The sequence below is a fragment of the Alternaria incomplexa genome, assembly GCF_024043165.1.
Source record: "Alternaria incomplexa strain BMP 0042 chromosome Unknown scaffold_13, whole genome shotgun sequence".
NCBI classification, from domain to species: domain Eukaryota; kingdom Fungi; phylum Ascomycota; class Dothideomycetes; order Pleosporales; family Pleosporaceae; genus Alternaria; species Alternaria incomplexa.
The window spans coordinates 6,028-30,953 of NW_026249862.1; the positions used below are offsets into that span (position 1 = coordinate 6,028).

Below are 24,926 nucleotides of genomic sequence, written 5' to 3' on the forward strand. Positions count from 1 at the left end.
TACAAAATTGCTAGATCACCGAACAAAACTCACACTCCGGCGTCGCATCTCCGTTGGCATCAGACTTGCCAGACGGTCAGTACTCAAAGAAGATAGCACTGCACTTCCCCAATTTAGCTCCCCAATCGCGACATTCCATCCGCCCTTCGCGCCAACCGATATCCTCGTACGTTCGTTCCATCTACACCACACTTCCGACTCACCCACTCACAGTATTACAGGCAAACCGATCGCATCAACAGACAGCAGTGACCGTCCTCTCGATATTCTCTCTCCTCATTCGCCATTGTCACCATATTCTTCGCCATGTCAGCCAACACCACCCCGAAGCGCGCGGCCAAACCCGCGAAACCCCTCCTATCAGCCCCTTCTTCGCCCCTGAGCCTCGCCGCGTCCCCCTCCTCCAGTCCAACCAAGATGACCTGGGATGCCGCCAACGACCGCAAGCTCTTCCTCCTCATCTTCGGCCGCACCGTCACCCCCGCCGAATACCCGCAACTATCCAAGGTCTTCCCCGGCTCCAGCGTCGGTAGTATCAGGAACCGCATCACCGCTCTTCGGGCTGAGGCGCGCAAGATGCAGGAGGGCCTGGGTTATGAGGTAGGCGCCGGCGCGGCGGCCAAGAAGGTTGCTACTGTTACCCCCAAGAAGCGAGGTGCTGTGGTGATCAAGAGGGAGGCGGATGATATGGATCTGGATGAGGAAGACGAGGATGAGGATATCGTCCGTGACCCGAGCAAGAGGATCAAGGCCGCTGTGCGCAAGCCACAAGCTAAGAAGGACGGTAACTCAAGGAAGAAGGGTCGTGGAGGCGCCGGTTCTAGCATTCTTCACCATGGATCGTATGACAGCGAGGATGAGCTTGCCTTGATGGGTGAGGACAAAGTCAAGCGCAGGCCTGTGCCCGCTGGCGTCCCGTACAGGGTGGTCGGAGAGTCAGTCATCAGAGATCCCAGGACTGGCGATGTCATCGTTGATGACGAGGATGTCGAGGATGAAGTCTAGGTAGTGCGCCACTACCTAGGGGCTGTGAACCACCTACAATTCCTTTTAATCACAGCTCCAATTTCCTCGTATCCCATGTATTTGCGACCACCCACATTATTTCTCCTGAAAAATGCTCATATTTGCCAACGCACGTTTCCTTGTTCGGATTTGCGATTAGCTCTCTGATGAATGGTATCTGCGGCGATTGCAACGACAGTGTTCTCGCCCACCCAGCGGAGCTCTTCAAGCGGCGACATCTCTCATGTGAGGAACTTGGCTGTATAAGAGTGGCATAATATGGAAGTTGTGAGTTGCTGGTTGGCCAAAGGTTGGTCCCACACAGCCAAATATCACGTGCCAATTGTTCTTCCTTATCGATACGTTCTGGTCGAATTAAGTGAGCCTAGCACCAACCGGAACTCACCCATGGATCCACCCAAGAGAGATAGTTTATTCAGACGTCGCACTACCATGGTACCTAGGTAGGACTGGGTCACAACGACCGTATGCTTCTGCGACGCGCACACAGCAAAAAAAGATTTGCGGCTCATGACCAGATCAAAGACATCCTATTTTTTAACGATACAAGAACTTTCACTATACACGACCCGCAACGTCGACCATCCTCGTCACCCCACTCTAACGAGCCACCTCTTCGATCAGCACATCGCACTTTATACCTGGGGTGCGATAGCCATACCCGCGCATTGAAATGGCGTTCCAGGTCTCACCTCTCCAGCAGGGCCGTCAGCAACCACTCCGTTTTATAAACCCAGTCATGATCGCACAGGAAGCCATTGGTCTTTTGAAAAGGTCATTCCAGAAGATGTGCGGTCCGTCAAACCCGTGTGCCCTCGATCTTCCCGCAGAGATCATCTTAATGATCGTAGCGCATCTCGATGAATGCTCTCTAGCGTCTCTTTCGTTGACCTGCAAGAGTCTCCATGGTCTCTGGGGCCCATACAGTATGCCCCTGATACTACCAGACAAGGAGAAGCTCTTGCTGTGGCTCGAAAGAGATATCCCATACATCTATTACTGTCACCATTGTACGAAGCTGCATCGCTGGCATGGGCGCTGGAGTAGATCGATAGCTCCGTTCTACTTGGAGCGTCTACCATGCAAGCAAGATTCGGACAACCACTTCTACATCCCGATTACCTGCCAGATTCCTTACCATCATGCGCGCTTGGTCGTGAACCGACATCTTTACGGACGCAATCACGGTTTGCCTCTTCACGTGCTTAACGAACGAGCCCAGTCCTCCCATCACCCAGATGGAGTCATAGACTCGAGGTCCCAGCACGCACGCATCTTCAACCAACAACTCCTGATACTATCGACCATATCCATGACTCATCGCCGAGGTGACTCGTTAGCACTCCGAGACCACATCGACCGCGCTGGACACCTAGTGTGCAAACATCTTACTCTTCGGCGAGGATATCCTGATTCATATCCCACACCACTTCCCCAGCTGGCTAAAGGAACCGGCCCAGACGCGTTTCTGGCCTGCAGCTCTGTAAATGGATCATGTAACTCTTGTCTAACAGACTACACCATTGACATAGTCTGGCAAGGTGCAAAGAAAGGGTACAAAATCGAGGTGCTTGTTTATCGCGGGTTGGGTGATTGTCGCACACCGTTCAGCTGGCACTGGCGTACCGCTTCGCGGCTCTTTAGAGATGAACAGCCACGGCTGGCATATTCGTCAGAGTATAGGCTTGGGGGAGTTCGAGAGCAATGGAATAAAGCTGACTATATGGCGTAGATCACTGGTCGCGGATGACAAAGTACCCATGATGGATATTTTCCTCATTTCTGCGGTATTTCTGGCTGGTGAGCTCCTTCGCGCACGTTTCTGTATGTGCCGTGGAAAGAACGAGCAGCTCGCTGACCACTTCCGCGTGACCATATTTTTGGGAGTGCAGGAACGCATGGAACACTTCTTCTCATATTGTTTCGAGCGTACTAAACAGTACGAAAAGACCAATTATATGCCAAACTTCTGTTCTCTCTTACAATTGCCTTGACTGTCATGAATTGTGAGAAGTGAAATGGAAAGTTACCCCTTCCGCACTTTCCTGTTGTGCAGTTTCCAATCTCGCAATTTCCCTCCCCTGATTCCAATCGACCCTGCCTACTGACAACGCAGACATGCTTACCTGCCATTAACCAAATCGTACGATGGCAGAATGGGCAATTGCAGTCTACAGCTGCCACCTCAAAAACATCGCCAGTCCCTTCGCTCGCTGATTTCTTCTTTTCTCTCCAGGACTGACACCACTTCGAAAGACTCTTGCCTGCAATGACTTCTTCCCCAACTTCTACTCCTACTTCGACCGTCCCGGACGCGTCCGTCGCTTTTTGGTCACCGACAGGCTGTGCCCTTGTCTCGGTCGCTTTCACCATTTTGTCTTTCTGCTTCCAGCTTTACATTACTTTTGTCAGAAGTAATTTTGTTCCCCCGCAACTAAATCGGACCATGGTTGCCCTTGAGGCGATACGGGACGATTTAGGTTACCTCCGGGCAGTACAGGGCGACGTCGCAGTGTTGAGGATGGCATTGACTGCGCCTGGGCAGCCACTTGCCGAGACACTGCGGACACTTCAAGAGTTGAGGACTGACCTTCTGGCGCTGGCCGAAGATGCTCACGAGATTCGCGAAGTTGTCACGGGATTGAAGACGGATAGACAGGAGCCAGCCCTTCCTGTCCTTCTCGAGATCTTGGCTGAACTCCGGAAATCGAAAGGCGACCCGCAGATCCAGAGGGGGCTTCAGGCCTTCTCCTTCCAAGTTTTCTTGGATGCTCAAACCAAAGCCCTGGCCAGAGAACGGATACAGGCAACTCCCAATCCATTCCTTGACTTGGATTGATGACACTACGCACAGGTGGTGGGGGCGGGTTTCCTTTGGGGGGCTCGTTCTCCCCAGCGATATGCTCACACCTTACCGCGGTGCTGGGGTTCAGTACCCTCGTGAGAGGGGAAGCTAGGATGAGCATCATGTACATAATCTTTCAATTATTCCGTTCGCAGCCTATGATGAACACTACAATTGCACAAGTGATGTCTTCAATGCCCTGATCATGCGCATGCTGTGAAACTATGTTTATCATGCATGCGGCATACGATCAAAGATGCTCCATTTCTAATTTCTGGCGCAACACGAAAGCATCGGATCCCGGGTTCGAAGTAGCCTCTGGCTGACTTCGGCCCTCATCCTGAGTGCGTTCGCTTCCCAAAGATATCGTGAAGACCGTCACCCGCCTGGCATCCGTGGCGCATTCTACTGCGTACAAGTTGCTAAAGCATGATGTATTAGTACTTGTAAGGCGATTATACTCCGATGTTATCTTCAGTATGAAGCGAGGCTGAAGGCCAGGATTATACTTCCGTAGAACAGGCTCTAAGATCGCCTGCTTTCATCAGATGGCACATGATGTTGCTACCAAATGTTATTGTATTGCTCTTCCTATATGCATGTGCCTCGCCAGAAACGTTTATCAAGCTTTGTAACTCCCCCAAAGCCGGTTGCATGCCTGCGTACATGCCCTGAGTATATGCGATGCCGTTTGGTGTGTTCAATGGATTGAAGTCATTAAGATCGTGCCAGTGGTCGTAATCGTCGTGTATGTGTGGGCGAGGGCGTCTCGCTCATAGCACGAATGCCGCTCGATTGTGAGCTCCTCTCCAGCTCATGCCTTGGAGTACGAGATTTGAGGTCCCGGCAATGTGTTATATGGCACCGCTTTTGGTTGAGTCTTCATATCATGTAAATATGGATACCAGCACACAATGCACCGAGCTTCTCTCTGTTTCTTCTCAAGATGCCCTGGCCACAGTCCGCACAAATGAAGGTGTCGTAAGCGCCCTTCGTTGAACTAGCATGCAATGATGCAAGTACATCCAAGGCCATTTCGTACCTCCTTCCATGGTTGTGGATCGCAAGACCGCGCACTCGAACATGGCAAACGGTCGTCGGATCCTTGCACTGCATATCAGGGATCGCATCATCGACCGCAACAGCATATTTCCTGGGATTGGAACAGCAGGGGCCTGCATGATATCGGGGGACGCCTGTATGCACTTCCACAGAACATACCTTCGAGATTGAGCATCGGCTCACCCTCGAGAAGATCAAGGCCGACCACCTGCGCGTTCGCTATCCTGATCCGCTGAAAAACATGACCAGAGAGGTGGGAATCCTCAAAGTCAAGGATGACGACGAGCACAAGGTCGAGGCCGCTTTACCGCGGGTGAATCTTCACCACTACGGAAGCAAGGGGCATCCGCGACAATTCGATATGGAGAGGGACTACAGGAGTGGCTTCCTAATGTTCAGCCTGATACAGAAGAGATCAGGCATCCGCGTGTACAAGGAGGGTTGCACGACGGATAAAACCTTCGGTATTCTGACGAACATACACTTCAGCATGAAAGATGCGTAGTATGCACTAGTGAAGCAGGAGGTCAGAGAAACCCCCGACGAAAAGCTCAAGATCAAGGATCTCGGAATTGCCTTGGAGAAATTATAACGGCACGACATGCACTAGTGGGCCGGCATCGTTAGCTGGATCGCTGAATGCACCCCGTTCGCCGCCCCAGGCGACAGTGGTGCTCTGGTATATGCAGTGAAAGAGAGTCAAACGGTGCCCTTGGGCATACACCTTGGTCGTTTGACGTTCCGGGACAACCGCAGCATGTTCTCGGGCCTCGAAGCCTGGTTCGTGGAGGAGGAATGCCATCAGCTCAAGTTGCACTTCTGACCAGCTTGATCGTCGTCGACATCAACTATCATTCCCCGAATTACACGACACCCATCATTCCCGAATTGCACGACACCAAAACACCCATTCTTAGACTTAGATAGATGATGTGATAGCACCGGCTGAGCGGCAGACGAGAATGCTACTGATATTTCCCGCACTGAGTCTCAGCTTCGCTTGACCCCCGTTTGGCCGTCACGCGAATATCATACTAATATGAACCTGAAACCGAACAGATGTTTAAATAGGGCTTGTACGAGTCCGAGTCTTGTCTTTATGCAGGCGTCAAGCCACATGGCGAATCAAATAAAAGGCTTGCCGCGTATTATGAGCCTCCTAGTTTACACTGGCGATAAGCAATTGAGCTTCGCGGTGAGCGGCATGGTCTAGAAGGATTCTCTTAATTGAAGCTCGAGGTTAGAAAGGGCTCCGTACGCGCGCAGGTAGGCAATATACTTCACTGGGCTCGCTACAACCAAGACTCCTACACTTCACTTCCGACCCCATCAACTCATAACTCTTATTTCACACCCACAAACTATAACTAGCCCTGGACCTATGGCCAACAACAACTCCCTCGAGAAGCTCATCAACGGCTTCTATGGAGTTCCGCTGCCGCCACGACTTCCGCCCGCACCAATCAAGCGTATCTCCGACATCGCATGGAGAGGTGACGGAGTGGATCCGTTTTTCTATGGAGGCAGACTCTCAACAGAAGCGCCGGATCAGATGCAATCCAAGAAGATCTGTCGTCGTCGCACAGACCTCGAGTACCTTCGCCATGGGCATCTTGACTACTGGGACCTTGCCGTCGTAATCAGCCCGAAGTCCAATGAGAAGGACTGGATTGAACGAAGGGGAGCAATGAAGCAGGAATGGTCCATCATGCATGGCAAGCTAGCCGGTAAGCAGTCTTTCATTGCCATGACTCTCGAGGCTGATATTTCGCTCTGCAACGTCAAGATGAGCACTCACGATTACCACTAGAGAGGCATGGAATTCGGAATCCCCCCGCTGCTCGTGAAGACGCCTATCTCTCCTCCTTTGAAGTGTATCAACAAAGACGTCGAGTTTGGTGTTGGTGGGGAGGTTACGTTCAATCATTGCGTGAAGCACGGGGTAACATGCATGAACCCGCCACCTCATTGAACCTGGAGATCGCCCAGAAGTGGACCAAGGATCAGGATGTCAGGATGCATTGGGTCTATTCTTTCCCCGGAGGAGACACAGTCGAAACGGCGGGCATGTCTCACGGGCAGATCATTTTGTGATAGATCTAACATTGCTTTTTGTTCACCCAAGTCCATGATATATACCTATATATGATTGTACGGTTCTACAGCCGCCACTGATCCACTCAATAACTTCTCTTCATTCATGCCCAATGTATACTGTCTGTCCTCGAATGGAGCTGCTGCCAATGGAGTGAGCGAAGGGAATTGAACTAGTTCCGCTTAGACCAGAACCCCGCGAGGACGGTATGCAGTATATGATGTTGGCTCTGGGCTGACATCGCGGAAATTTGCGGCAGCCGACGAAGGGCGAAGACGGTGCCCTTCCCTGGAGTCGGAATTCGAGGAAGAGTCGCGAGATGTTTCATCCAGGAAAGGATTTGTCGGGCTGACGGCATGATGACCTCCGGCACTCTTCGGTACGGGATGCATTTCCTGGTTGTCTTCCAGATCCGAGTCGTCTCCTAGGCGTTGATGATGAGGTCCAGCGTGGCCAAGCTTACCATTGCAGTCATCGCAACGACGTTTGCCACAGCAGCAGCAAAGATGACGTGACAGCCACGAACGCGGCATCTTGGCGTCCGGGCCACGGACAAAGCGACCAGGATGGACTATGTTCCACACGAGGATGGCCAACCACATTGGAGCTGACTCCAAGACGTACAGGAGAGGCTCGTTGCTCGGCAGAGGGTTGCTTGCGCCAAGACCGGCGGAGAACTCGGCGAGACGGTAGATGATGCGAATAGTGATAGCCAGCAAGCATGCGTACAGCGCGGACAGCAACCACTTCCAGCCACCAATCTTGTCCGCGGGCAAGCGTCCCACCCTCTCCGCCTGGAGCTGGTCGCGGTGAAACTTGACGACCAACCCCAGAAACAGAACAATGAAGCCTTCCTGCATACCGATACCACCCATGTATATGTTCAAGCCCTTCTTTTGTGCTTCCAGACTTGCACCTGGACCTGCCATTCCCCCGCCAACGAGCTGGATGACAAACGAGACAATGTCGAGGGTGACGAAGATGAGTGCGAGGATGGAGGGGGAGAAGAACCAGACCTTGCGAGTGGGCGAGTAGAAGTGAACGATGCGGGCGAAGACCATGTAGGCGAAGGCGTTCACCCAGATAGGCGCTACCAAAACTAAGATCTGAGCGACCGTTGCAATGCCGGAGGATTGTTGGTCCTTGGAACCAAGAGCGCGAAATACATAGGCGCCAGTTTCCCAAAGAGCGGCCATGATGATGACCCAGCAGAATCCATTGCGGTACACGATTGCTTGAACCAGATGTGCGATTGTGAGCATGCCAAACAGGACGGAGAAGGCTACCGCTGCGGCGAAGTTGGGGAAGTATACCCACAACGCATTGCATGCCTCCGCAGGGACGTAGCCATCGAGTCCGGGAGTTGCGTACGAGCTGAAACCAGGCGTGCAGGTCTCAGGTGGAAGGTCGAGTGAGAGAGATGGTATGGAAGGTTCTGCGATCGATATTGTGGGAAGGTCCAACGAGAACGGCGCAATGCTTGGTGCGAAGTCGTCGTTGCGACGAGAAGGGGGAGCCATTACTGATGGCAGAGAGCTTATGACATCTCTAGCGGCAGTGGCTGGGGAGGGTATGGATGTGGCTGTGGGTGAAGCGATGCAGTGGAGGGGCAGTAAGAAGGCGCTGAGAAGCGCAAGCGCATATCTCATGGTACGAGCAGCACGGAAAGCAAATGTAGATATCTGTGATCTTTTGTGCGGGCAATGAACCCACGGATCATTTTACTGTTATACATATTGACTAAAGGAAGCTGTTGTTGATACATACGTAGGCAGTGCTGCTCTAAGGTCGTGGACAGCGAGGCTGAGGATGAGAGACGTACGCACCTCGCAAGCATGTCTCAATTGGGCGGCTGAGACACGTACTGTAGATGGCCGTTGCGGATGGGGCGTAAATGCCTTGCATAGCGTGGCTGGCGGCTGTAAGCAGCCACATATTCATGTTTGATGCTGGAGTTTCGCTTAGCCCCTGGCAGGGATCGCGAGTGCAAAAGATTTTGGGTGATGAGATGCAGCTCGTGCTGGAGAATGAATTGCCGTCGATATGGTAGTGCAATGGGTCCGATGGTGAGAGACGTTGACCGTGCAACCACTCTGAACAAATGTGCATGATGAGCGCGACACCAGGTTTGCACTCCTTGGAACTAACTTGGGAACGAGGCGGAGCGCTACGGTTAATGCGTAGGGCGCCTTACCAGTTGGGTGATGTTCGCAACCCCCTCTCAGTGTTCTGCCGCACGTTTGAACATGTCCCTCCTTCTGGAAGTAGAGCGGAGCAGACGTATCGGCGTAGAAGGTAGGATCTAGAAGCCGTTATGCGGACGCCGGTTGCGTGGCCGTTGAAATTTGCATGGCAGGGACAGGAACACGGCGCGGACAGGGGTGAGCGAGACGGACACCTAGATGAAAGCCAGCGCAATTCGAATGGAGAGCGCCGCGAGCCGCGGAGACCGAGCATGAGTGAGAGATGGAGATGAGGGTAGGGGCCTGGAGGAAGAGATGAGCGACATCGTCCACGCTAGTCCGGTTCTGGATAGGTCTGTACCAAAAAAACCATGGTGTAAAAAGTGGTTGCAGCACGCATCCGAATCCCTCTCTTCGACCGGATTACCATGAAATATCCTGGAGGTACTTGCAGACACCGATTGGCGCCGCGATAGACCGCGAACTTGGCCGTAGCGTTGAGTGCTGTCAATGCCGCAAATGGTGCCATGATGTTTGTGTTGCGCGATTGAATGTGAAAAGAGTCATCTGCGCGTACTGAAGCTATTGTGCCTCACTCGGACAGAAGTCGCAGTTTGGATCAAAGATTGAGCGTTTGCAGCGGTCACCTGACTCCACCTACGGCCCCACTCCATAATTCCCATTCGGGAGCTGGAGCGGCGGCCTAGACGACATCAATCTCTACACGACCAACGCTTTGACTCGCAACCACCCATAGCTTCCCCACGATGTACCTCGGCAGCCTCGATACCGATGCGGTATACATGGCAGCGCAGGTAGTTGAAACCCAAGGCCGCTGCCTCATCACTCGACCGGCTACACCCGACTGGGCCGGGTCATACGACTTTGACTTCGTCCTGGATCTTGACGAGAGCCTACGTTTACTCCTTGATCAAATGGAACATAGAAGAGACCACTACGGCCGTGATGCTATCGAGTCGCGTCCCGCCCATACATCGGAGGCGATCTTGGCGAAGCATTGCGGCACCGAACATGGGAAGGCGCATCGCGAGGGCAGAATGACCATGGGCGCTTCTACACCGGAGGAAGACTACATGCGGGATCTTTGGGAAGGCGTACCTACCAGATACAAACAAAGGATTCCCTTGCCACAGCTCTACCCCGACTACACCAGGAGCGTCGGCGTCGCAGCCACGGCACCGCCTTCTCACCAAACCAGCAAATCTACTGTCATCCAAAGGCACTCTCGCGGTTCAAGCAGCAGCGACACCGATGATCAAGACGCCGTCTTCTCTCGGCCACAGCGAGGTGACTGGACCGTACTGACCAGGTCGTCCGAAACCCCCAGTCAAGGTACCCTTCTGCACGACTCCACCTGCGTCCCGAGATTCCCCGCGCCTAGGGTTAAAGATGCGTCTCCATGGATGACATCTGGATGAAGAGAGCAAAATCAGAGTCTGAGTTTGCAGCGCACACGATATCGATACTTGCCGAGCTTCCGACGTCTGTGGCCGATTACGTCAAGAATACCGGAGAACGATGCGCCGAACGATTCACAAGCATTTGGGCAAAGAGTGGTACGCGGCACTTGTTTCCACAATGCTATCATGCTCTTACCGCCCTATGTCTCCATTTCCAAGACCAGCATGCGGCGGACGTCAAGTACCAGGCGCGATCTTTCGATACAGTCGAGATACGGTATGTCATTGGGTCTGGCTCACATGTGTGCGAAGAAAGTGAAGTTATCCTCTTTCTACGACACTCTCAGCTAGTAGTTGTGCTTCCTACGCGCTGCTATAATGAGCTGTATCGCTTCATGGCCTTATCACTTGCAAATAATTGGTAGTGGAGATGACGCAAAGATCTTACCAGTACAACGCACAAAATAGTCATATGCTATGAATAAAAGAGCTCCAACGAGCTCAAAGCCACAAAGCTAATTAAACCATAAACGTGGTCTACATCTGTCTCCTTCGTGAACTACTGGTGCGTCATTGTGGCCATTAAATATCAACAGAACCGGATAAGCTCACACAATGTATACGGGATCGCGATCTTAGCTCAATATTCAAGGTTGCCTAAACTGTTCTCGTTTGAGGAATACGAGAAAGCGTAACACTTTCGGCATCACCTGATACGGTATTGTATCCAGGAACTGTCTCCCCATGTACGGATGGTGGTTGTGCCCTCAAGATGCGACGAACTCCCAGTCTTGATCCTTCTCAGCTTCTTTTGCATGTCCTTTCACACCCGCATCCAAGGACCTGTTCACAGCATCTCTGCTAGCCGCCTTAGCACTGCCACTATGCGCCGACGCCATCACCGCTTTTACATCCAACTCCCCAGCACGTCGCCCCACATCCGCGGTGTCAAAGGCGCCGAGCATCCGCGCGTACTTGCTGGCTCCCTCTGCTGTCTTCTTCTACCCACTGGGTCAGCGCATAGAAGAAATTGGGCGGATCAAGTCCTTACGACGATAGACTCCACCCTGCGTCGGATGGGCAAGCGCTGTTTATGTTCCCCCACCGATTGCTTGCAGTCCATGTGGAAGATGAATTCCTCTGCATCTCGCTGAACGGCCCGCAGTTCGTGCCTGATACGCAGCGCGCGTTCGTCAAACTCGTGTAAGAAGGCGCGATCGCGCAAGGTCGCGGCCTGCAGTGCCGTTTCTTCTGCTTGACACTTGGTTTCCAGTGTCGCAAGATGGTCCTGGAGCTTGCGGTAAGATAAGCTGGGGTCGGGAGCTCTCGCCATGTTCTCGCGGTGCACTTGCAGAACGCTCGTGTGTGCAGGTCCGGGGTGTTTGGGGAATGCTGTGTCCTGAAGAGAGGGAGAAGAATGAGGTCGATGCTGATTGCAATGAGAGCTCAGGAGGATAGAATAATGTAGCTCTTTAATCCCATCGTTCGGATTAGATGTGCGTGAGGTGAGTGGGGATGTAGAATGCCCCGTAGTGCTTGTCGTTGTGTCGCAAGTGAAGGTGATGAGTGAGCGGTGAGGGTACCATCAACCACGGTTCCACCCCGTGGAAAAAGGATAGACTGCATACTCAAGTACTGGGGTTAGAAGAGGCTGGAATAGACGCAGTAGTAGTAGTGATAGGAGAGAAGAGGAGAGTATTTATTCTTTGTAGCTACAACTACCAGAGATCTGCGAAAAGGGAAAGTAATGTTTCAGAATGAGATCGAGAGTACACGGTTGACGCATGGGATGATGGGGATGAAGATGTCAAGGTCTGGGTCAGTCCAGATGTCGATGATGTCGCCGATGGGGAGCTAGTCCTCTTACAGTCAAGCTTCGATCGTGCACGTGAGGGCGTATGCGAGCGCGAATCTGGTTCAACGCGACCCCGCAATGACATCTTGCCACAGCACGCCTGGTTTTGAGTGTCAGCCCGATTGCACATTTCCCTTCATCTTCCGCATCGCAACGAAGGAAGAATCGCGTCATTGCGGTTTTCCTCCATTCATCGCGTCGCGCCATGACTATTCGAGCTCGAGCTCGCCCCAAGCGAACCGCTCCAGCTGTCGAGCTCCTACAAGGAGCCGGGGTGGCTGAACCATGCGCAGACGATTTCACTCATGTACGTAAAGGTGCTGTCTCTACGTCTGGGTTTCAAGAGCAATGGCGCTGGTACGACATCTTTCCCTCCCAAAAGTGGAATGGCAGCTGCTGACAATCTCACCTAGACGACCTCCACGACCGATGTGATGGCCACAGCCGAGCCACTTTTCCGAAGACCAGCCCGAAGCAAGCACGACGCGCATGCTTGACGTCTTGCCCCGCGTCGCACACTTGCTTACCTCTCTTCCACGTCGCCGCGAATAAGAAAATCGTCAAGGGGGAAATCCGCTATGACCGAGAACGCGCAACAACGAGAACCGATCAGCGGCAAGGCGCTTGAGATTGCTGTACGGAGGACAGGCCGTATGAGCTGGAAGGTCATGGCTGGGTGGAATGTGTGCCACCCTCATCGAAAGGCCTCCCGCCTTCAGCGACGACGTCCGTAGGCTCCCTGCGACGCCTCCTTCACCACAGAAGCGGCCCTCTTTCACGACATGCAAGACTTTATGCATGCGCCGAAATGAGAGTGGCCAGAGAAATAGAAATATGAGTCGACTCGGAGTAGTCTGTGGCGGCAGTGGCAGATTTCGACCGTTGCTTCGGCCGTGTCTCGAATATCGTGGTGCAGGGGCTCAGCGAAGGGATTGATATGAGTCGCCAGCAGCTCCATGTGGCTTTCTAAACTTGTCCCGATCAACACTCTTTCCCTACTCATGGAGGCTGGATAGCAACTTTCACGTTCCTGACGACATCGACATCTTCATGTATCCGGTTCCCATGCTCCCACTTCCACAGGTTGTATTCTTCTGCCTTGTGAGCATTGGATCAATTACCCTTCTGTCTGACCTGGATGATGATGAAGGTCGTAATCTGACATCGAATCATCTTCGATCGCTCCCGAGCGAAAACCACTTGTTGCTCTGGACCGTACGTTGGAACGATATATCGATACTCGGGGTAGCTAGAAATTGTCTCGTATTTGCTGCATACATTGTACTAACCCTTGATACCCAGCATGCTTTGAAGACATGTATGTGTTTTACAAGCAAGTTATTTGTAGACTGCGATGTGGATCAGAGCCATGTCTACCTGGGTAACGTCAATTATTGAAAGGTGGCGTGAGCAGCTCCTTCAAATGATGTGCTAGCAAAGCTGGATGGATTATTGATATAGTGGAATCGAGCTTCCAGGAGATAGCGGTATCACCCATTCCGAGACGATTGATAGACGAAGAACTGGCTAGCCGTCTGTAACCGGATACTCATTATCCCTACCCTGCGAGGTATGGATGATCGCAATCGGAGGCGGCAATGGATTCATGCATCGAGAAACTCTGGGAGTCACTCCCCTTGAGTCTTATCATAGTGCTGAATCTCATACGATAAAAATTGAAACACTGGTTGACAGGTCGAGTGGTAGCGATGTCGCATCCGCGCAAGGGCTGTGCGTTGCTGCCTTCAGGTGACAGCAGCATCTATTCGAAGAGGTTCTTGCATCTCACCGAAGCTGAGTGTAGTAAGCGTATCAAATCGTTTGTCGAGATCTTCTCGTTATGTCGTTCAATTCGGCAGGCACCTAAGAAGATGCACTGTGGGAGGTCGACCAGACGACGCTGACCCAAAGCAGCCTAGCTCGGGTTGCCGTCACTGCCATCCATGAATGTCATCGTGGCCGTGAGCTCCTTCCCACTCATCCAAACACGCGGCCCTTCTCTCACTTTTCACCCCACATCATCCAATCCGCCAACAATGGGCTTTCACGGTCCACCTTCTCGCGTATAGCATGAGTACCTCGTTAGCAAAGGATGCCCGAGCCCTACAACGCCAGATTTCTACTTTATACGCAGATTCGGAAGCCACGCTGATCACATACTCCAATTTACTGCACAAGTATCCTGAAGACCGTCGCGCGTTGCTCGCACTGCTCGACACAACCGCACACGACATCATCGAGGGGTGGAGGCTACGAGCGCTGGATGACCACACGAATGCACGAGGAGCCTTCAATAGCCTGGAGAAGGGACGCTGGAAAGATTTCGGCTGGCTTGAACTTGACATCGCCTTCGCATCGGTCTGGGTCGACCGACCGACCTTTCTAGTTCAACTGCGAGCGCTGCACGACAGGACCAAGCTCGATTGGAACACGGCTGTTGGCTTAATTGCAACTGCGAAGGGCAACGCTCGCGACGTCAAAACAGCACACGTTAAGAACGCACTAGACAAAGCACGAGCAGCAGAGAGAAGCGCAGCAGCCACACACGTGAAAACGGCCAACCAAGGCGACAAGAGATCGGAATACAGGTCTGCAACTGACGACGGTGAGATCCAGGAAAGAGGTGCAGGACAAGTCGATGACGAAGATACAACGCTTGTAGATCACGATCCGCCGCTACAGCAAAGCACTATTCGCCCACCCATAACGCAGTCCGACCCCCCAAGCTATAGTGACGACGACACGTGCTTAGACGACGGCATCCTCTCGGTACAGGAGGTCGAACGGCAGCATCTCCATCGGCAGCATCTCAACGAGCAGCGTATCGAACCGCAACAGCTCGATCAGACGCGCCTCACCACGATGGCCACAAGCAACGGCCAAAGCGTACAGCCTGAAGATCGGGTCGCGATCGTGAAGCGGTGGAAGCAGGAACTGGAGGACAGTCGCGCGAAGGCAAAGCAGTCTCGGGAAGCCAATGTTGCTGCCGGCGTACATCTCGAGGAAACGACGAACACATCGAATCTGAACGCACGCAAACGAGTCGCGCGTGTCGCCTTTGGTATACCAGATGATGAAAGTCAGATGGGTGGTGAAGCCGCTGGAAAGGTTTTGGCTGATGCGACGGCCGAGCTGGAACGCACAGCGACGGCGTGGAAGGCCGATCGGGAAGAGACTGCACGGAGGGAGGCAGAGTTTGTCGAGATCACGCGTGTGATCCTAGAAGGGGTATGAGGGCTGGAAGTCGATGGCACAACACTACCACTGCGGCGGCTATGAACATGATCAAAGCGAATCGAGGGGGTATGAATTCGTGCGACTCGCATATGTAGCGTACTTACCGTCACGTCTCGAACGTGATTCTACATTTGGTGTAATAATGTAACCTCGTGTGTACCCAGCAAGACTCTGCCTTCGGTGTTTTTCCTCGGCATCACATCTTCACCCAACTCACCACAAGGACAGGCAGTCTGATCTGCTCTGGGCCAAACTAGGCGTAGCAACAGCTGTATGACTGATCGATAGGTTTCGATCTCGTCAAAGTGACCCCTTCGACCACCCCGGTCTCGGGCCTTTACTATGCTGGCAACGTACTACCTGCACCCGATACAAGGAACATGCTGAACGGGATTCCTGCTTACAGTCGACTGAGACACGTCTCAGCGCACCTACGATAGCCCGGCTGCCCTCATCACCATGCCTACCCATGCCATGCAGGAGATGATCGTAGCGTAAGACGCCGCTGGCTTCGCCAAACGGAAGTATCCTTTGAGCACCATCAGTGCTGTGGACATGTATTTCCCTGGTGACATCGATCGATATTGAGGGCGGATGGCTGGGTCGGCGCAATGTCGTTGCTTCTGATATCTTCGCTTCGCTTCGTCCGCAGTATAGCATATCTGCTGAGAGCTAGAGTTAGCGTCGGTGTTTGGGGCTGTCTTCATGGACTGGAAATACGCACCGGAATAAGCTTGCTACTCAAACAGCTCTTGGCAGTCTATCGGCATGGCTCTCGCGCATCCTAAGCGCAACGAGGCGCACATATCTGCGACTGCTTCGATGGACACCTGAGCGTGGGTATTGGCTACCGTACCCAGGAACGACTCAGTTTGAACGAGATCGGGCGACCGGCGATGCGCTTCCACGCGATATGCACTCCCTCGGCCATGGTCTGTTGTTGGATATGTCGAGTAAACAGCATTGGTGGCTGGAGACGTCTGCGCACCCGCTAGCTCATGGTCGTCTTCTGTCGGCGCTGTGCCTTTCGCACCCGTGATTGTCGTGGCGCAATGTTGTGGAATTCGGATCGCGACGCCTGCGAACGCGTGTGTGTCCACGCGAGAGTGCGCGTCATGTTACAAGGTGGGGGCAATTTGGGATGAGAAGCGGCCGAGATCGACAGATTAGACAGGAATCCTCGACGTCGTTAGCGCGCACGTGGCGAGCACGTGGTAGTGCCATCAGATCTTGATAAGCAGGTGGTGCCAATGTATACTTTGGTCCCAATACTTTGTTGTATAATGCGATGCGGCTTCGACGGAAGCGTCACTGGAAGTAATCGCATTCCGAGTGGTTTGCACTCATCACCGGAGCCATGACCAGATCATCGCCTGGTTTGCGATCCATGGCGGTTCGCGTGTGGAATGGAATGCAAGAAGTTGCTCTGCGGCATGTGATCAAGGGAGTGGTCAGTATCGACTGAAGGATAGTGAAAGCTTGTGAGATCGGCCATGTCCCCCATATTGCCCACCCTCGACCCGATCAAGTGTCCATCTCGGACATTTTACGTCCGCCATGCGCGCGACCATGTCTATGCTAAGGTCCCGGAAGTTGGCTCTTACTTCCATCATCGGTTTCTAATGCCTTCCGGTTGGCCCCACCGCCATCTTTTCCGAGGATATGACATTGGTGCAGGTGCTGGTCATGTTTTCTCTCGGATCCATTGGAAAAGTCTGCTGCCGTCGCGGCGCATGTCAAAAGTTGCCGTCCTTCCGTTGTCGGGCGATTGGTCATCGCCGGTGGTTAAGTCGCACAACAGCGTTGCGGATGGCCAGAATGGACTTCGGCAGATTGTGACTGCCAGCGATGGCTTTAGGTCGCGATGACTTCAGGCCGCGATCGTAATTTTATTCTGGTTGAATATGGCGAGTTTAGGCTGGCAGCGACGCCTATCGCTTGTGATTGAAGATGCTGTGTCGCGATGAGGTTGACGCGCGGTGGGGTGGCTCGCGCGTCATCGGGCACGGCCCGCTCTCATTGGCTGATCAGCAGGTGGGCGATTTTGCCGACCCCGCGAAACTCGAAGCCGCCACATCTCCTTCACCTCACATATGCATCCTCATTCCACTGGTCACTCCCATTAATTCTCGTAGCACGCACGATGCCTTTGCTTTAGTCTCCGGCGCAGAAACCCATCAACTCATTGCGCATACGTGGCCCGCGCGATGCCCATGTGTGACAGGGAAATTCCACTCACGTCCGTTACCCTGTCTAGTTTCTGCATCCGTCCAGCGTTATGTTGATTCTCTCTGTCATTTCCTATCGGTCGACTGTCATGGATGCCATGTTTGGAGCCAGTCTCCACGGCCTTCTTGGTGTCCCCAGGAACGGAACACGTTCACGGTACTGGTCGTGTCAATGACGGGTTTCGATACATGCGCCTCAAAATGAGTTTTCCTGTGACATTTATATTCTCTGTATCATTTCCTTATGGTATAGAAAACATCTAATTCGTGTGTCGACTCAGCATATTGCCATGTATCACCGTACTTTAGCCTGTTACTACATTTGACCTCACACTTGTGTTGAACGCAACGAGAAGAAGCCACGTATGAAGCCAATCGGTGGAACATCTGCGTTTTTATTCATTGGTAGACGGCCGCCTCTTTGCTATAATGTCGCGGGTGGAGCTTCGTCGGATGCGGGTCGTTGCGGCGCTAGCGCCAAGGATGTTAGGGCATGATGCAGGTACACAAACAGTTCGAACGCGCACTTGAATCAAAGTGAAAAGTACATGCGAGCCACCCGACACTCGCTTCCTCTCGCGCTTCCAACCGTTCACTGTCATCGTAAAAGACACTAGTCAACGACACGACTAGTTCCTTTCCAAGGTCATTGACATGGAGCGACCGCGTCCGCAACAATCACGTCCAGTCAACGATATATCGCCCCAATCCGGCAAACGAGCGGTCAAGTGCGCAGAACACGAGAAGCTTGAGAGACATATCATGGTGAAATCTGAGCAACTGGGAAGTGCGTCAATACCAACCCACTTTCTCTTCCCCAATGCTGACCTTTGGCCAAGTCAAGATCGAAGACTGTCCCTCATCACCGCCCGTATCTTCCCACGCACACATCGGCTTCTCGTCTTCAGAAGCTAAAATAAGCTCTCCGTTATATTCAAGAGATCTCAGCACTCATGCGTCTCTACAATCTTCATTTCGGCCAATCATCCCCACCACCTACACAACATCTCTGAACAAGGGCGATACGTGCATCCCCACTGCCCAAAGTCTTCGAGCTGCCGGATTCCTTCACCCCTCATGGCCCGAAGCTCGATCGCGGGCACCCTACGTCCTGCCCAGGGGCTGGTACCGAGCATCAGATGAGAACGGCAATACGTACTTCTACAATGGCTTGGGTGTTGCGACCTGGCTGCGACCGACGGAGGTACCAGGTTTGCTTCCGGTCACTCAAGACACGGTAGACCGATACAATAATCCACGAGCCTGGGCAGAGGCTTCACTGCACACCACCAAGCCGACTGAGACACCGAAAACCCCTCCGATCACCCAAGGTCTGGTGAATAAGTACAACAGTCGAGCCGAGACAGAAGAGGCAGGAAGGTTACCGCAGACCCTCGAGCAAGCTGACGTGCCGAATGACCAGCCCGAACCTGAGGAAATCTCACACGCGCAGCAGCCCACCCCTTCGGGCTCTCGAGGCGCCGTTCCATCCAACGCGAGCTCAATGCCATGGGCACCCCGCCGCCCTTCGCTGCTCCGCTATGAAGCCTCTGCCAGATTTCCAGAAAGTGGAAACCGTCATGCGCCACCGGAATTACGTCGCTCAAGATCCCCACGCTCCCCACCGCCAGCCCTTCGTAGACCTCGCTCCGTCGAATGTGGTCGCGGGAGAGTTCGTTTCGCCCTCGATGAAGATGAAACCACCACATCCTCTTCTACCACTGCTGCAGAGACGAGGCCAAAGTTCTACAGCAAAGAACCATTCAGCCACCAAAAGGGCAAGGAACACATCCAAACCTGTTATTTCTGGAACCATCCGACCATTCCTCGCTGCACTAACGGCAATCGCTGTCGATTTATGCACGAATGTAGTCATTGCCATAGTATGGCTCACGGGCGCGCTCACTGCGACAGTGATCTTGGTGAAGGTTATCGACGTGGTCCACGCCGAGAGGGGAACGCATACTCACGTCGCTGAGATACGTCATGCGACCGCGCGTCCAACAAGAGAAGGACAGAGGAGGCGAAGAAGCTTTGTCGCCGGGCGCAAAAGAGGGAGTGCACCGACGTGAATGCGGCTCATGGTGGTCAGCGAGAGGATATGGCGGTTATCTTGAGAACATACGGTGTGTGGCTCCATAGGGGCGAGCCTATGAGAAAGCCGAGGATTTAGCAGTTTGCCAGGTGAAATGATCAATGATCTGTCATAGCGTAGAACAAACTTCCCGATTTGTCTCAAGGCAGAGCAGATACACCGCGTGTTGATCGTTGCTCCAATGTGCTGCGCTCTTGCAGGTCGCCCTTCTTCGCGTATTCTCGTCACGAAAGCTCTCTTGTCACTTCTTGTCCTGACCGACACGTCACTGTGTTATTCCTTTGGTGGCGCGGCTGGGTTTCGATGCCGAGATTCCATAGGGAGTGTAGGAGCTTGCAGGTTGGAGTTTGAAGTTCTCAGGTCTGCCGTCTGTCAGGGTTCAATGCAGCAACCTCGGCTGATTAGTACAGTAAGGCTCCATCCCGCACACGATGTTGTCTTGCAACAGCCCCGGGGCACCTTCCAAAGTCACCAGCAACATTTTGCCAAATATACTATCACACCGAATGTCGCATTCAACTTACCCGAGCACAAGTGCGACAGAGCTGGGATAAGCGGTATACTTCCGAGTGGCATGTTGTTAGTCGATAGCTTCGGTCAACCTGGGATGTCATCCTCCCCCCGCGACGCGCTTGCGCTCAAAGCGCGCCATCACGTGATGATGACGCGCCGCATGCTGCAGCCCAACTTTTGTCTTAGAGGTACATGCCAGTTGTCATCATATCGCGTGTCGCATCTTTCGGGTTTCAAGCTTCAGAGAGGAGAACACAGCTTCGACAACTGCAGGTTACGTACCGGCTTGACACGACACTGTTGCGGAGATGCGGGAGGCCATGCTGACCACACACCTGAAATGTAGATGGACAGATCCGGAACGCCACGCAAACATTACAGCCTTACAAGTTACAGATATCTTATGCTGTGCAATGATTATTTTGCCCGGGTAAACCTGATGGATGGCGTTCTGTACTCGTTCTCCGCAAGCGGTTAGACTGTGGAAGCTGCCTCGACAATGTGGGGAGACGCGTTCGACTTCCGCAGGCGTGCCTTGACTCCACCATACCGCGGACACTCCTCCGGACCGCTTCTCATTGCGCCATTGCATCTCAAGCTCACACGTCACATTCTAACGACTTCATAATGCTGCGCCGCTCGCGATTCCTTCGTGTAGCGCCTTCGCCATCGTGGCCACATGTTCTTCACAATCATGTCTACCGTCCTCCATGCCGTTGCGCGCTCTACTGTATGCCTTAGATGGACCGGTTTCACTTTCTCTGATTAGGAAGTGGCTCATAGCCGAGACACAAGAGGGTAATAGGGAGGGCAGTGGCTTGCATTCAATATCAAGGCGCTTGTGAAGAAGATCATGAATTGATACGTATTAGCAGAAGCCCAAAACGCTTCTCGCGGAAGGATATCGTAAACACAAAGTCGTCTCGCTAGCGACAGTTGTCGTAATCAGACCGGCCTAAGAAGACACACCCGTCTTCTTCGAGCCGCGTCGAATGAGTAAAAACGTTCCCTTCGCTTGATCCCTGCAGTCGCGTTTATAAACAACCCCTTCCAGGACCGCAAGATCACTGGCGACCATGTCACCGTAACATTGGCTATGGTAAAGCCCTTGACACCACACTGATCTCAACTATATCGTCAGCCCAGAGCAAGCTCATGAGGTATCGCATGTACTTACGACCGCTCCGACCGCGTATAGCTCGAATGTATCCACACGAACAAGCTCCAGCATGAATTAATAAGCAATGCGCACTAGCAATGCGACGATCAGTCAGTGGCAATGAAACGACTCCGGAGCTTCTGCGAGCGTGTCTTGAGTCCGTTCCGGAAGACGGCGAGCGTCGTGAGAAAGCCGGACCACTGAAGCCTTAGCCACTTCCTGAGATTGCCTATGACGGGCGAGCTTTTGGATTGCGTAGCGTGGAGAGTCTTTTCGTTCATGATAGCGGTGTTGCGCCTTGGAGAATTCGTTGTCTTGGGAGTGTTCGCTGACAGCGGAGGAAGTGGATAAGTAATTCACCAGGCCTCCGTTGAACGCTGAGGGATAACACGTCAATGGCTGACCTGGTTGAGATAGAGATTGAGTGCGCGATGAGGATCGTGAGTAGAGTGTGGTATGGGAGTGAGCGCCGGACGAGCACGGCAAACGAGCGCAAATTAGAAAGCTTTACCGTTGCCTTTTGCTAGATCGGGCGCTTGCTGATTGTGTCAGATCAGTCAGCTGCTCGACTGGCTCGTTTATGTGTGCACACAATCGTCCTGGCTCTAGATATTTGGCACAGTGAAAGATGCTTGTCATGTGTGAGGACAAAAGTACATTGTGCATCACCAAGGAGCCTCTCGCTCGTGGGGTGTGGTGAAACGGCGCAACAGGAACACGATGATGAGATGAAAGTCAGGATTTGACAGTCTCCCCCAATACCATTGTAGGATATCTGAAATATGAGTCGTTGCGATTTCACGAGATGTAGTGAGAATGTCGGTCATGACGCGTCGTTGGTGGCTGCGGCTAGCCCTCTGCGACGTCACAGCGCTAACTAGGGCCCAGCCTCTTTCATGTGATAGCGGAGTGGCCTCCACAAGGCCTTGGAGAGATCTCGACCGTCGATGCGCATTGCCAGTCTCTGACTCGAATGCTTCACCGCATAATTCTTACGACTAGTGCAGCCCTCCATTCCTGCACCAGAACCTCCTCAGATATCACACACCGTTGGCGGAAGTTTCTGATGACGCTTTCTCTCGTGCCTTCGATGTCAAACTCTTGGGATTTTCCCCGCGATCTGTTATGAAAGAGCCTCATTACCTCAAGCAACAACCTGAACACCCTAGAGTCTACGTTGACGGTAAGTCGCACTCTTCGTACATTCTCATGTTAATGTAGGCTCTTGGGTGTTTCGTTATATCTTTGTATAAGGTGTTATACGAGTCAAGTACTCTCTTACAGGACGATCGCTTGATGCGTTTTACGCTAAGAACGATATTCACAGCGAGTGTCGAGATTTAGTACCCCAGAGATCACCGGCTACCTGCTGCGTGGACTGCGCTTTCGGCCAAGAACTGAGAGATCACACCTCTTCACGTTCTGATGAAATCTAAATGCGATTTATCGCGATCACAGTGAGATGGTCCATCTATATGGCAACACAATGATGATGCAGTCATGCTGTGTGCGCTTTCGGTTCTTCCCCATCGAAGTTGGGAGATTCTTCTAATTCTTCGCATATCTCGCGTCATTCCATGTTTGCCCGAGCAAGTCGTGTCACAGTGATTATATCTACTAGAAAACGAAGGTAGATGTAGACTTTTCGACGTGGTTGGCGAAATCGGATATGAAGGTTGAACCTCAGCCCGCCTCAATCTTATGGCGGTGGGATTGTCTCTTTACATCTCTCTACCGTCTGTAGCATGATCAGTCTACCAGAGCTGTTGCGGGGCCCAGAGAGGCGTATCCGACTTCGCAAAGTTGTCGCACATTCTGCGCATTAAGCCCGATTTTCCAGCATCATCCGCCATTCTTCATGGGTAGGCTACAAGTATCGTTCCGCTAGTATGCTTAATTCCCATCTGCAGTACCGCCGCGCATGTCCACCAATACCCTGCACAACGAATATCATAGAACGAAAGCAGAGCGTCGTCTACTTCAAGGGTTTTACCATGTTCGACAAGAGCTCTCAAGATCTGTTGTCTCTATAAGAATCATCCCGCAAATATACAAACCGAGGTCGGCGTCATAATTACATTGGCGGGCTTGCCCATGAATGCGGCTATCTACTTATAGAACGCCACTGGGAATTAACTTGCGAAGTTTTCACCGCCTCCGTCAGAGCCATGCTTGTCGGTGTACAAGGTTTGGTATACTGCCAAAGTTCAACGTGATTGCTTCTCGACCATCCACTTCAATCGTGTAGACACATGTGTGGTTTGGCGACGTGAACCTGTGCTGCGAAAGCGAAATTCACGACAGTCGTTTCACCCAAACCGTGTTCACAACTAGCGACGGCTGATATGGCTTCGCTATCCTCTCCTCTCAACGAGAGTTCTATCAACGGTACGCTGTGAAGATCGCATGTCGGATGAATGGGGCCGTGACCTCTACGTGGCCGACTACCGGGTCGTCTCGTGCAATGTGCGCATATGTATGACTTCCATGTGTCCTTCCTGGGTATCAGTCCGCTCCTTACCGATACTTTCCAAACAGCGGTTGCCATCTAGAAAGTGACCTTTTGGAATGTATGGAACCGCAAAACAGGGAATGGAATAGACGAGACAAAGTTGAGAAAGGCTCGGGCGCCTGAAGCAACCAAGATACCAGCGAAGGAGCAGGGGAGTGAAGTAAGCATACGTAGCTGGAGAAAGTCCAACGTATAGTCTGGCATGAGGGTGAGAGGTTAGTGAACAAGCGTGAAAAAGCGCGACAGGCTGCACAAGTCCGGTCGTGAAGGCAATCGGTGATAGGTATGCCGTTCTTCGACTGAGTGCTGAAAGCGCGGTAGTGGAGGCATGGAGCTATATGGACTTCGCCCTCTGCCAAGAGTATCCTTGTGATGGTCGAGAAATTCGCGTAGTGCTCGGGAGAAAGCCTATCACGCGCGACATCTGCTTTCTGATCGTGTATCATAAGACGCGAAAGGTACATGCGGAGCAGGGCCTGTCAATCGCAGCAGCTCCAAATTGCCAGGCGCCTATGTCGACATTGCCTTCAGACTCCTCACTACTTGTGTATTTCTACTCGTATAGACGGCAGCGCATCTGCTCAGCCTCTTGCTGGAATGATACGGTAGAGGCGTGTATGGCGTGCAGACTCTTCCCCCCTCAGGTACCAAGCAAGCTAGGTACTCCAATGGGGTACTGACCGAGGTCCATACGT

The 24,926-nt window shown here is 52.7% G+C and overlaps 6 protein-coding genes across 6 annotated transcripts; 5 read left to right on the plus strand and 1 right to left on the minus strand.

The window, feature by feature from the left end:
- Nucleotides 1-306: 306 nt before the first annotated feature.
- J4E90_008360 (uncharacterized protein) lies at nt 307-1,005 on the plus strand (the record flags this gene model as incomplete). Its single annotated transcript, XM_051437888.1, has 1 exon — nt 307-1,005. One exon carries the CDS (start codon nt 307-309, stop codon nt 1,003-1,005), a length of 699 nt encoding a protein of 232 aa, XP_051287887.1.
- Nucleotides 1,006-3,472: 2,467 nt separating this feature from the next.
- Nucleotides 3,473-3,865, plus strand: J4E90_008361 (uncharacterized protein; the record flags this gene model as incomplete). Its single annotated transcript, XM_051437889.1, has 1 exon — nt 3,473-3,865. One exon carries the CDS (start codon nt 3,473-3,475, stop codon nt 3,863-3,865), a length of 393 nt encoding a protein of 130 aa, XP_051287888.1.
- A 1,019-nt stretch (nt 3,866-4,884) lies between these two features.
- Nucleotides 4,885-5,438, plus strand: J4E90_008362 (uncharacterized protein; the record flags this gene model as incomplete). Its single annotated transcript, XM_051437890.1, has 2 exons — nt 4,885-4,890; nt 5,100-5,438. 2 exons carry the CDS (start codon nt 4,885-4,887, stop codon nt 5,436-5,438), a joined length of 345 nt encoding a protein of 114 aa, XP_051287889.1.
- An 876-nt stretch (nt 5,439-6,314) lies between these two features.
- Nucleotides 6,315-6,743, plus strand: J4E90_008363 (uncharacterized protein; the record flags this gene model as incomplete). The annotated part of the gene is made up of 1 exon (XM_051437891.1): nt 6,315-6,743. One exon carries the CDS (start codon nt 6,315-6,317, stop codon nt 6,741-6,743), a length of 429 nt encoding a protein of 142 aa, XP_051287890.1.
- Nucleotides 6,744-7,210: 467 nt separating this feature from the next.
- On the minus strand, nt 7,211-8,548 carry J4E90_008364 (uncharacterized protein; the record flags this gene model as incomplete). Its single annotated transcript, XM_051437892.1, has 1 exon — nt 7,211-8,548. One exon carries the CDS (start codon nt 8,546-8,548, stop codon nt 7,211-7,213), a length of 1,338 nt encoding a protein of 445 aa, XP_051287891.1.
- A 6,009-nt stretch (nt 8,549-14,557) lies between these two features.
- Nucleotides 14,558-15,721, plus strand: J4E90_008365 (uncharacterized protein; the record flags this gene model as incomplete). Its single annotated transcript, XM_051437893.1, has 1 exon — nt 14,558-15,721. One exon carries the CDS (start codon nt 14,558-14,560, stop codon nt 15,719-15,721), a length of 1,164 nt encoding a protein of 387 aa, XP_051287892.1.
- Between the last annotated feature and the right edge of the window lie 9,205 nt (nt 15,722-24,926).